Source organism: Macaca mulatta, chromosome 16 (genome assembly GCF_049350105.2).
Source record: "Macaca mulatta isolate MMU2019108-1 chromosome 16, T2T-MMU8v2.0, whole genome shotgun sequence".
Taxonomy (NCBI): Eukaryota; Metazoa; Chordata; class Mammalia; order Primates; family Cercopithecidae; genus Macaca; species Macaca mulatta.
In genome coordinates this window covers 53,148,487-53,161,542 of record NC_133421.1, presented here as the reverse complement: position 1 = coordinate 53,161,542, position 13,056 = coordinate 53,148,487, and the positions used below count along the sequence as shown (strand labels likewise).

Sequence of the window (13,056 nt, the reverse complement as noted above, 5' to 3'; positions counted from 1 at the left end):
GATCATAAGCTGTTACCCAGTGACATGATGCTAAAGCTGAATTATCAACACATGTTAGTAATGTCTTATCTTCCCAGTGAGTTTGAAATCTAGGTTGTTAAATACTAATTACAACATATGTAAAGATAATAGGCTTCAGGTTTGAATATGGTATTTCTAAAGAAGAATGTAATACTGAGTAGTAAGTGTTTTATTTTATTTTGTTTTTTGAGACAGGGTCTTGTTGTATATTGCCCAGGCTGGAAGACAGTGGCATGATTATGGCTCACTGCAGCCTCAGCCTCCCAGGTTCAAGCAATCCTCCCACCTCAGCCTTCCAAGTACCTGGGACTACAGACATGCAACACCATGCCTGACAATTTTTTTTCTTTTTTGTAAAGATGGGAATATCACCCTGTTGCCCAGGCTGGTCTCAAATTCCTGGGCTCAAGCAATCCTCCCATCTTGGCCTCCCAAAGTGCTGGGATTACAGGCATAAGCCACCATGCCTGGCCCTATTAAGCATTTTAGCTATACCTTTATGGAGCAAAGGCTTATGATAGCTATTATATTGGTTAAAATAATCTTTTCTGGGCTGGGTGAAGTGGCTCATGCCCGTAATCCCAGCACTTTGGGAGGCCAAGGCGGGCGGAGTTCAAGACCAGCCTGACCAATATGGAGAAACCCCATCTCTACTAAAAATACAAAATTAGCCAAGTGTGGTGGCACATGCCTGTAATCCCAGCTACTCGGGAGGCTGAGGCAGGAGAATCTCTTGAACCCAGGAGGCGGAGGTTGCCGTGAGCCGAGATCACAGCATTGCACTCCAGCCTGGGCAACAAGAATGAAACTCCGTCTCAAAAAATAATAATTATTATTATTTCTGAAATTTATGAGAATTTAGTAAATGATAAATGTTCTGTCACAAATTATTGGGGATAGAAAAGATGGTTTTATGAATCGTGTTAGGACAAGTGCTCTTTGGGGGAGGGGAGAAGGTTAACCCTTCATAATATACCAGATTAATTACGGGTAGATTAATGCAGTGGTTTGTTTTTTGTTTTTGTTTTTGTTTTTTTGAGACAGTCTCACTCTATTGCTCAGGTTGGAGTGCAGTGACACGATCTCGGCTCACGGCTACCTCTACCTCCCTGGCTCAAGTGATTCACCTACCTCAGCCTCCCAAGTAGCTGGGATTACAGGTGTGCACCACCATGCCTGGCTAATTTTTTTAATATTTTCAGTAGAGACAGGGTTTCACCACGTTACTCAGGCTGCTCTAAAACTTCTGACCTTAAGTGATCCACCCGCCTCGGCCTCCCAAATCCTGGGATTACAGGCATGAGCCACTGTGTCCAGCCAATACAGGGGTTATTAACATGGTGGTTCATAAAGTTCTGGAAAAGCCTGACACTTTCATGAGATTCTGAATGGAATCTATAACCCCAGAAGGTTAAGAAGCACTGAATTAAAGGTGTAACTATGAAAACTGAAGTGTGGGGGTAAAAAATAACTATCGGTGAATATCTAGGAAATGGTAAAGGACTTTAAAGCATAACAGCATTTAACCAGGTGCCTGTAGCCTAGCTACTCAGGAGACTGAGGCAGGATCACTTGAGCCCAGGAGTTGAGGCCAGTGTGAGCAACATAGTGAGACAGTGTCTCTTGAAAAAAAAATTTTCACGGGACTCAGTGGCTCACACCTGTAATCCCAGCACTCTGGGAGGCCGAGGCAGACTGATGAGGTCAGGAGTTTTTGAGACCAGCCTGACCGATATGGTAAAACCCCATCTCTACTAAAAATACAAAAATTAGCCGGGCATGGTGGCACGCACCTGTAGTCCCAGCTGCTCGGGAGGCTGAGGCAGGAGAATCACTTGAACCCGGTAGGTGGAAGTTGCAGTGAGCCGAGATTGCACCACTGCACTCCAGGCCTGGGCGACAGAGCGAGACTCCATCTCAAAAAAAAAAAAAATTGTTTTTAAGTGAAACACCATTTAAGCCAACTACAAACGGAAATATATATGTGTATATATATATATATTTAAAACTTAAGTAGATTAAAAAGAAAATTTTAAAGAAAACTGAAGCATGTTTGCAATAAATATGCCAGAAAAGAGGTTGATATTCTAGATAAATAAAAGTACATGCAATTATTAAAACCTAGTGAAAAATGAATATAGAACATGAATGAATTCACAAAAGGGGACTGAAAAACTCAGTTTTACCTAGTAATCAAAGACTTCCAGATTAAAACAATAGGATACCTTTTTCTATCAAATTATCAAAGAAAAATTAAGTACTAATGAGCAGTATTAGTAAGTGTTACATGTGATGGGCACTTTCATGCAGTCGTAACAAGCATATTGGACGAACATCCAGAACCTTAGGAAAATGCATGCCCTTTGATTCAGTAACTTCCAAGATTGCAAGGAAATAATCTCATTCATTTACCCATGTTATTTATATTTTCAAAAATAAACTAAATACCTTTTTTTAAAAAACAGAAAGGGGGTCAGGTTTTTTTTGTTTTGTTTTGTTTTGTTTTGTTTTTTGAGATGGAATCTCACTCTGATGCCCAGGCTGGAGTGCAGTAGCACAGTCTCAGCTCACTGCAACCTCCCTTTCCCAGGTTCAAGTGATCCTCCTACCTCAGCCTCCCTAGTAGCTGGGACTACAGGCACACGTTACCACGCCAAGCTAATTTTTGTTTATTTTTCTTGTTTTTTGAGACGGGGTCAAATAAATTATATTATATTCACATGATGTAATAATATACATTTTTTACAAACCATATTTTAAAAAAAAGAATGCTATACAAAAAAGTTTTATGATACAGTGTAGAAATGCATTATCCAGATATATATACATCATACTTCTAACCTGAAAAACAAACGTATACACTATAAAACTGAGAATACATAAGTCAAAAAGTTAAGAGTGACTCTCTCTGGATGATTTTTATTTTATGCCTTTTTGTATTTCTAAGTTTTTATAAGCTAATATTATTTTAAATAATTTTTAAAATTTATATAAGTAGTTCATGTATATATTCTGGTTTTTAGGATCTCAAGCAATACATACAAACAAAAATGTAGGCGAAAAAGTTAATATTTTTCCCATGCCTCAATCCTACTTTTCTTCCCAGAGGAAACCATTATGAAATAATTCAGTGGTTATCCTTTCTGATTGCTTTTGATGGTGATATACTATTTTTAAGTTATGGTAGACCAATAAATAGAGATATTATGCTTCAGCCACATAACCAGTCTACTATAGTTTCTCAAGTTGAGTTTAAAATTAACAAATGTGATAATGCAAATTATTTTCATTTTCTCTGTAACAGATTATACAGAGAACTCTTTCTTTTAGCAGTAAATAGGACTCCAGAAAACAGCGCTAAGTACTTGACAAATCTGAATATCCAAAAGGAAAAAACAGCTTAAAATAGAAGGTCAACAGTGGACCTCTGGGTGAAAGAATGTTTATCCTCTTTTTTTTTTTTTTTGTATTCATTTAATTATAACCATTATTTTCTGGTGGCCTTCTTTATCTCTTCAGTCAGATCTGCCTTACCTGTGAGTGGATTAAATACTTAGCAAATTAATAATAGAAACCCAGGACCTTTACCAGCTCTGTTGTCTGCTTGTTTTACCAATTGGGTCCAAACATAGTTGCAAATCTGAATGCACATGTTCTTATGTCTATTTCAAAAGCAAGCATATGAATTATTTTCGTATTGACTGACAAAAAGAAACGCACTGTTGTACTTATATTTACAGGTTAAGAGATTTTCAAGTTGGTCCCTGAGGAACTCTTCAAGGGTCCATGTCAGTGGGGCATTTAAACAGCAAGGGCTTCAGGCCTCATGAACCTGCATTTCAGCCAAAGCACAAATATATATAAAACTATCATTTTAGATCAGCTTTTGTTTATGTGGATCACATCCATTGATATTTATCATGTCATAAATTAAAACTGATAAATTTTTAAAATATTTTTAAAATAATAGTAACAAATTATTTTTATGAAAATTTAGTGAGGAGAGTTACATTGTTTTAAATTTTTGTACGTTTCTTTCACTTACAATTCAGCTAGATTATGATATTTGCTTCTGTTGTCATAGCACATGTCATAAAGCTTCTGGAAAACTCCACTGTACAGTTTTGAAAGGATGAAGGTGAAATAACTCTTTAGTGTTATTACTAAAACTTTAACCTCACAGATGCCCTGAATGGATCTTGGGGCCCCCAAGCCGCATCTTAAGAAATGCTGTTAGGCCAGGCACAGTGGCTCACGCCAGCAATCCCAGCACTTTGGGAGGTCGAGGTGGGTGAATCATTTGAGGTCTGGAATTCGAGACCAGCCTGGTCAACATAGTGAAACCCCATCTCTACTAAGAAGACAAAAATTACCCGGGCGGTAGTGGCACACATCTGTAATCCCAGCTACTTGGGAGACTGTCAGAAGAATCACTTGAGCCTGGGAGACGGAGGTTGCAGTGAGCTGAGATCACACCACTGCACTCCAGGCTGGGCAACAGAGTGAGACCCTTTCTCAAAAAAAAAAAAAATGCTATTAGGTTAAACTGCCAAATATGTTCAAACCTTATTGCTCCATTTCACTGTGCAGATAGATCTCTTTTATTTGCCAAATGTTATGGTAAGTAAGAGTGATAAAATTACTGTTATTTTTTAACAAAAATGATGGTTTTGTGGGTTATCATTGAGATTATGGTTTAAAATTAGTTAACGCTTGTTTCTTCCTTCCCTCAGGTGCATTTGGTGCCAGAAGACAGTACATGATGAGTGCATGAAAAATAGTTTAAAGAATGAAAAGTGTGATTTTGGAGAATTCAAAAACCTAATCATTCCACCAAGTTATTTAACCTCCATTAATCAGATGCGTAAAGACAAAAAAACAGATTATGAAGTGGTAATTAGAGTTTATTTCTCTTATATGATTGATTTTTTAAAAGCTGCTTAAGTCATTGTTTGAGATGGTTAAGACAGTATGTAAGAATTGGTACCAGGAATAAAATAAATTTAAATAACAGATCAAGACTAAGGAGGGAAATAAAATGGCCATTATGGTAAGCCATAAAACCCTACCTAGTTCCTAGAGATGGGTCAAAAATTTTGGCTCTTGAGTTCTTTCATGTCTAAAAGGAAGTTGGAAATGTTATATTGATGGTTTCTAAATCACTGCCTGCATCTGAATGACTTAGGGAGCTTTTTAAAAATACAGATTTCTGAGTAGTACTTTCATTACCATATTTGATTTAGTAGGTATAGGGTAAGTCCAGGAATTCATCTTTTTTTTTTTTTTAAGGTCCTCAGAAGATTCTGATGAACAGTCAGTTTTGGGATTCATGATTATTGTCAGTGAAAAGAAAATAGATTTTCCTCACACCTTGTTCTAAAAATATTTTTCTATTTTGAACTTTATACAGGGTCCCTAGAGATAAGTTTACATTGCACATTAAATGCTCCCACAAGTAATGGTGAACATTAAACCTGTTGACAACAGTTTATAGTATGTAGATATGTGTATGAAATTGATGTAGCTTACTGAATCAGTCTTTATGTAGCTCTTAAGGAAACATTATAAAAATTTATAGGCCGGGCGCGGTGGCTCACGCCTGTAATCCCAGCACTTTGGGAGGCCGAGGCGGGCGGATCACAAGGTCAGGAGATCGAGACCACGGTGAAACCCCGTCTCTACTAAAAATACAAAAAAAAAAATTAGCCGGGCGCGGTTGTGGGCGCCTGTAGTCCCAGCTACGCGGGAGGCTGAGGCAGGAGAATGGCGTGAACCCGGGAGGCGGAGCTTGCAGTGAGCCGAGATCGCGCCACTGCACTCCAGCCTGGGCGACAGAGCGAGACTCCGTCTCAAAAAAAAAAAAAAAAAAAAAAAAAAAAAAAAAAAAAAAAAAAAAATTTATAGATTTATTTTCTAATTGGATATACCAAAATAATTAAACTATTTTATTTTAAAATCGTACCTTTTTCAAATTAAGATCTTATGTCTTACATGTCACCTTTATCAATATTTCTGCAAGGAAAGGGACATTTTAAATTTTTCAAACAATATTGTTTTGACACTTTTTTTAAATGTACAATCTCTTATTTATCTGAGTTCAACCTGAGATCACAAGAGAGGAGAATCTCTTAAGTCAAACCACAGAATAACTTCATTAATGGTTACATCTACAAGGAGAGGGGAAGAAGAAATGGTTACATTGTGAAAAGTATTAATTTCATTTGACTTTGAGCTATTGGAAGTCCAGATTTTTTAATCTGAGTGCCCCATTTTAAAAAAAGAAATAAAACCTTGCAAAATACGCTAGAATACATCCAGTAAAGGAAAATCAAGGTAAAAGATCAGAGAAAAAAATCAGTGTCTATTCTGTGAATGGTTGAAAGTTATAGAAGGACAGATTTTCAGCTCAGTTAAAGTCCAAACTTTCTAATAATTTGATGTAGCAGAATAATGGGCTGCAAAGTGAGTTCCTTATGTGAGTGTCTGAGCATATGCTGGATGACTTATCTAGAATAATGTAGAAGAGAATTAAACATTGAAAGGGAGCTTAAATTAGTTAGTTTCTGAGGTTCCCTTCCATTCTTAGAATTCTTTGATTTTTATATTGAATTGAGAGAACTGGTATAGTTGTTTTTATTTCAGCAGATTATAGCACCATTGTTCTCAAGGCATGGAAAATGTGTTTTTCATCTTTGAGATTCTAAACCCTTTTCACTCATGGCAATTTCTTTTAGCTAGCCTCTAAGCTTGGAAAGCAATGGACACCATTAATAATCCTGGCCAACTCTCGTAGTGGAACTAATATGGGAGAAGGACTGTTGGGAGAATTTAGGATCTTGTTGAATCCAGTCCAGGTAACTAAAGAAAAAAACTTCCTTTCTTTATTAATGTTTTAATTTTCCCTAAAATGGAATGGTTATTAATGCTTTAAGTCACTAACCACCTGATCATAGAAAAGAATAATAATTATGAAAAGATCAGCCATTTAAATATGTGGAGAAACAGGAACTCTTGTGGTGGGAATATAAAATGGTGCAACCTCTTTAGAAGACATCTTGGCTGTTTCTTAAAAAGTTAAACATAAATTTATTATATCTTCTAGCAATTCCTCTACTAGGAATCTACCCAAGTTAAGTGAAAACATATTTCTCACAAAGATTTGCATGAAAATGTTCACAGCAGCATTATTCATGATAGCCAAAAACCATGAACAGCAGCCCAGCTGTTCATGAGCTGATGAGCTGATAAACAGAATGTAGTGAGGCCATACAATGGAATACCATGAAATGACAAAAAGGAACAAACTACTGATACGTACATATTACAATAAATGAACCTCAAAAACATAGAGAAGGCAGATACAAGGGACCTTATATTGTATGACTCCATTTATCTGACTTGTCTAGAAAAGGCAAGTCTGTAGAGGTAGAGAATAGATTATTGGTTGCCTGAGGCTAGGGCTGGAAATGGAGAGTGACTGCAATTGGACATTGAGGGATCTTATTAAAGCAACAAAAATGTTCTAAACTGCATGATGGTGGTGGTTGTGCAATTCAGTGAACTTAATAAAAATTATTGGCTTGTTCACTTCAAATGGGTGAATCTTATATGTAAATTATACCTCAGTTTTAAAAATAAAGGGATCATTAAAATTGAATGTACAACTAGCGACTTTTACTTTGAAAAATTAACCAAAAAACAAAAAAAATTTAAAAAAGGAAAATTAAATAACCTATTGTGTAACAATTAGAAATGCAATGATTTTGTCCTTCCAATTTGTATTTTTTACACTTTCAATATCATACAGCTTAAGAAAATTTTTAAAAATACAGAGAAAATCATTTGCAATTTCTCCATACGAATACATCAGTTTTCTTTGTTCTTGTTTTTTCCATTAATTATCTATGCATTTACTTTACATGTTAACAGTACTGTAACAATAAGCTAGATACAAATTTGCATTCTGAATTTTTTAACTTTAATGGTATAAATATTTTTCCTTGTTTCAACGTTGTCCTCATAATTACATATTTAATGACTAAAATAATTTAATGACTAAAATAATTGAATATCCACTCTCCTACTGTTGAAGGGTAACAGTGTCTCTATGATTGTGTTATAAATAATGCCACAGTGAATATTTTTATACATATTTTTAGGCATTTTTGTATTTCGAAATATTTTTCTAGGGTCATTGACAGAGTTATGGATTATCAGAGTTACTTGCATTTTTATGTCATTTTCTATGTATTGCAAAATTGCTTTCTAGAAATTTGTACTAACTTACACTGGTGATTTTTTTTTTAAGCCAGTATAAGATATGAAATACTAGTTAAAGGTGAACTTAGCACATTGTGGTTTATGTGAACAGGAAGGAGGCAATGTGGTGTAATAGATAAACTATAACTTTGATTTTTTTTTTTTTTTTTTTGAGACAGAGTCTTGCTCTGTCGCCCAAGCTGGAGTGCAGGGGCATGATCTTGGCTCACTACAACCTCTGCCTCCCAGGTTCAAGTGATTTTCCTACCTCAGCCTCCCAAGTAGCTAGGATCACAAGCACACAGCACCACACTGACTAATTTTTGTATTTTAATAGAGACAGGATTTCGCCATGTTGGCCAGGCTGGTCTCGAACTCCTGACGTCAAGTGATCCAGCTGCCTTGCCCTTCCAAAGGGCTGGGATTATGGGCGTGAGTTACCACGCCTACCCTTGTATTTCAGCACTTAATTACCTGGAGAGTCACAGGCAAGGAATTTAACCTTCCTGCACCTCAATTTCCAGCCCAATAGAATGAGGCTAACTCTTGCTTTGTAGAGTCAGTGTAGGGGTGAGCTACAATGAATATAAAGAGTCTGGCACAGTGTCTGGCATATTGTTCAGTACATAGTAGCCAGTAATGTTATTTAACTATATCTCTACTCATCTAGAGAGAAATCATCCTTACAGATGAAGGAAAATGTTGGATAAAAATAATTTTTCTTTTTCTTTTGTTTCTAGGTTTTTGATGTAACTAAAACTCCTCCTATCAAAGCCCTACAACTCTGTACTCTTCTTCCATATTATTCAGCTCGAGTACTTGTTTGTGGAGGGGATGGGACTGTAGGGTGGGTCCTGGATGCAGTTGATGACATGAAAATTAAGGTATTAGTCTTTAAGAACTACTACAGAAGGACTTCTAAGATAAATATACTATGCATATATATATATGGGTTTTTTGTTTGTTTGTTTTTTTGAGATACAGTCTCGCACTGTCACCCAGGCTGGAGTGCAGTGGCGCAAACACAGCTAACTGCAACCTCCGTCTCTCAGGTTCAAGCCATCCTCCCACCTCAGCCTACAAAGTTGCTGGGACTATAAGTGTGCGCTACCATGCCTGGCTACTTTTTGTGTTTTTTGTAGAGACAGGGTTTCACCATGTTGCCTGGGCTGCTGTCAAACTCCTGGGCTCAAGCAATCCTCCCACCTTGGCCTCCCAAAGTGCTGAGATTACAGGGGTGAGCCACCATGCCCAACCTAATATGGAATATTTTTACTTTATATTTTTTATTATGCAGATAAATATTAGACATTGCCAGCTCCAAATAGTTAAAAATGAGATGTTTTGATTAAGCAATTAGCACAAGCTTTAGCAAAACAACATACAGTTGTTATATTTGTATTCTTACTGTTTTGGTCTTAATAAATTTTGTAAAGTATTATTACCCAGCAAATAGTCTGCAGAGAAAAATCTAAAACGTATCTTCTATATTCTAGGGACAAGAAAAGTACATTCCACAAGTTGCAGTCTTGCCTCTGGGAACAGGCAACGATCTATCCAATACATTGGGTTGGGGTACAGGTTATGCTGGAGAAATTCCAGTTGCACAGGTTTTGCGAAATGTAATGGAAGCAGATGGAATTAAACTAGATCGGTAAGTTACATTTCCCCAAAAAGTAGATTTCTTGAGATTTAGCCATCATTGTTTGGTTTACAAATGAAGACTTGTGTAGGTGAAATGTGCCATGTAATTTAAATGTGAAAGACGATACTCGTTGTACTTATACATAGATACTGGTGTTTTGTTTTATTATGTAAGAGCCAAAGTAATAAGTTACACTGAGTACTTATCCCTAAATTTGCATGCTTATATACATGTGGTTACTTTTTTAGATGGTATTTTAATAGAAAACCTTCATTTATCCAAACATCCAGAGTACAGGGTTTATTCTAAAAAGTGTTTTTTTTAACTTCTGTTTTTTAGATGGAAAGTTCAAGTAACAAATAAAGGATACTACAACTTAAGAAAACCCAAGGTATGTTGTTAGTGCCTCAGTTGCAAGTAGTTTCAACTTCATTGCACAAGATACGGCACTCTGTGGTGGGATACAGAGACCTGGTGCTTATCTCAAGGGAGCTGGCTATGGAGCAGAACAGAAACTTACATGCTTACCTCACAAGCTGGACTGTAAATGTGTTACGGGAGTGCACCTGTTCTGCCTAGCTGATGTGGCTGAGAAGATTCAGAGGAAGTGATATGGGAATTGGTCCTTAAAAAAGCGAAGGACTTTCCAGGCAGAGAGTGCAAAGCATGGTTAGCAAGTAGCAAATAATACAGAGAGAGCAGATCTGTATTTTTAAAAGATACTCTGGAGATAATGTGAAAATAGCTTAGAAGCCTGTACTAGGCAGAATCAGGATGAGGACAATGCAAAGACATTTTAGAGGTAGAATTAATCAGTACTTAACAACTGATTAGTATAAAGGGAAGAGAGAAAATACATATTACTACTAGATTTCTAGTTTTTATAACTGGATATATGGAAATGACTATAAGAAAAATACCAAAAATACCAAGTTTCAGGTTTGGGTAGGAAGAAAATGAGATAGAATTGAGCATATCAATCTAAAAGTCTTTGAAGTGTTGAACAAGAAGTTGGAAGTTTAGGCTTATTGCTCAGGAATAAAGACAGAGCTAGAGATGCAGATTGAGGAATCTAGACTGGGTTAGAAAGTAAAATAAACTGGGGTGGGAGCGGGGGAGTAGCCCAAGTTGTGGGATTCATGCCCGTAGTTATCAGCCTTTGAACTGAAACTTTATTTCTGATAATTGTTTAAATGCTGAGAATATGGGGAGTGAGAAGGGAAAAGAGGGTCAAGAACTACATCTTTTTTTTTTCTTTCTTTTATTTTGGAGACAAGGTCTCGGTCTGTCACTCAAGCTGGAGTGCGGTATTGTGATGACAGCTCACTGCAGCCTCGACCTCTGGGACCAAGCGATCCTCCCACCTCAGCCTCCCAAGTAGCTGGGACCACCAGCATGTGCCACCATGCCCAGATAGTTTTTATTTTTGTTTCTGTTTTGTAGAGAGAGGGTCTCCCTATATTGTCCAGGCTGATCTCGAACTCCTAGGCTCAAGCAGTCCTCCCTCCTCAGCCTTCTGAAGTATTGGGATCAGGCATGAGCCACTGTGTCCAGCCACAAACTACATCTTGAAAATAGGTACATTTAGGTGACACAGATTAAGAGAGGCCACTAAGGGAAACTAAAGAGTGTAGTAAGTAAATAAGGAGAAAACAGAGAAAGAGGATTACAGTAGGTGGGTGATAAACAGCCAAATTAAAGCAGACTTTAAAGAAGAGCATTTGGGGAACTCATGCATGTTTCTTTGCTTCTCTCTCTCCTTGCCACTAAAATCCCTCTAAAATGGGGATACAGATCTTGTATAGATCTTTGAGAAGGCACAAAACCTTAAGGAGAAAGAGATCACAGCAGTCTTCAGAAGCCAAAACTAGGAAGGTTCACATAATTGAAAAAAGCTCAAAAGTGCCTACACTGCAGAAAACCAAGAAAGAAACCAGTTTATTGAGCAGAACCAAGCAAAGGCTTAGGAATTCAGGTCACTACATCACTCAGAGAGCAGTAGTATAGAGTGGGTCTGAAAATAGAAGGAGTGAGCCAAAGAAGCTGTTTGTCCCCTTTCCCCAGCTTCACGTGGTCATTTACTACCCTCCTCAACTCAGGTAGTAGATTGGAGGTTTACTCTGGAAAGTTTAGAGAGTCTCTAGCCAGCTAATGCCATACTGAAAACAGATTTAGTGCAAAGTGAGATCACTGGCCCTTTTCATCCACTCAACTTCAAGAATAGTGGCAGAGAAGCTAACTTCTCTCTGGGAAGCTAACTTGCCCAAGGAAAAAATTAACAGGTATCAATATTTGGGTGTCCCCTAGCAAAAGGACCAGATTTTTGCACTGTAGTCCTATAATGAAGCTTATACTGTAGCAAGACCTGCTTTTGGATGCAAAGTTCACAGTTTGCCTTTTTTGCCTTACTCTTAAAACATGAACATATACAGCCAAGGATTGGAGGCACAAGCAGGCATTTAAGGAAAGCCTCTATCATGAGAGAGCCCCAAATAAGAAGAAAGAATTATAGGAAACACAGTCCAGGAAGCTGAAGGAAGTCAGGGAGTGGGACTAATGTTCTCAGAAAAAAATGAAAATATTTATAGAACAGGGTTCTATAAAAGGAACATTCAGAAACACACACCTCAAAAAAGGCTCTGACAAACTAAAATTCAGTATCAGATTGGAAAGTACAATTGAAGACACCACTCAGAAAATACAACAAAAAGCAAAGGAACTGGACATGGGGGCACACGCCTGTAGTCCCAGCAACTCAGGAGGCTGAAGCCAGAAGATTGCTTGAGTCCAAGAGTTCAAGGCTGCAGTGAGCTATCATCGCGCCACTGCAGCCTGGGTGACAGAGTGCAGATGAGACCCCCATCTCTAAAAAAAGAGAAAAAGAATAAGTAATATTTAAAATTTAAAAATCAGGTGCGGTGGCTCATGCCTGTAATCCCAGCACTCTGGGAGACTGAGGCAGGCAGATCATGAGGTCAGGAGTTTGAGACCAGTCTGGCCAACATGGGGAAACCCCGTCTTTACTAAAAATACAAAAATTAGCCAGGTGTGGTCGTGGGTGCCTGTAATCCCAGCTACTTGGGAGGCTGAGGCAGGAGAATTGCTTGAACCCGGGAGGCAGAGGGTGCAGC

The 13,056-nt window shown here is 37.6% G+C and overlaps 1 protein-coding gene across 6 annotated transcripts in view; it reads left to right on the top strand.

Moving 5' to 3' along the window:
• DGKE (diacylglycerol kinase epsilon) overlaps nucleotides 1-13,056 on the top strand; it is a 35,280-nt gene that overhangs the window by 5,262 nt on the left and 16,962 nt on the right. For all 6 annotated transcript variants that reach the window (XM_077971012.1, XM_077971010.1, XM_028836314.2 and 3 more), the window contains exons 3-7: nucleotides 4,755-4,914; nucleotides 6,756-6,875; nucleotides 9,021-9,164; nucleotides 9,777-9,934; nucleotides 10,265-10,316. In XM_077971012.1, coding sequence (XP_077827138.1) covers nucleotides 4,755-4,914; nucleotides 6,756-6,875; nucleotides 9,021-9,164; nucleotides 9,777-9,934; nucleotides 10,265-10,316 — 634 coding nt within the window. The remainder of the gene's footprint in view (nucleotides 1-4,754; nucleotides 4,915-6,755; nucleotides 6,876-9,020; nucleotides 9,165-9,776; nucleotides 9,935-10,264; nucleotides 10,317-13,056) is intronic.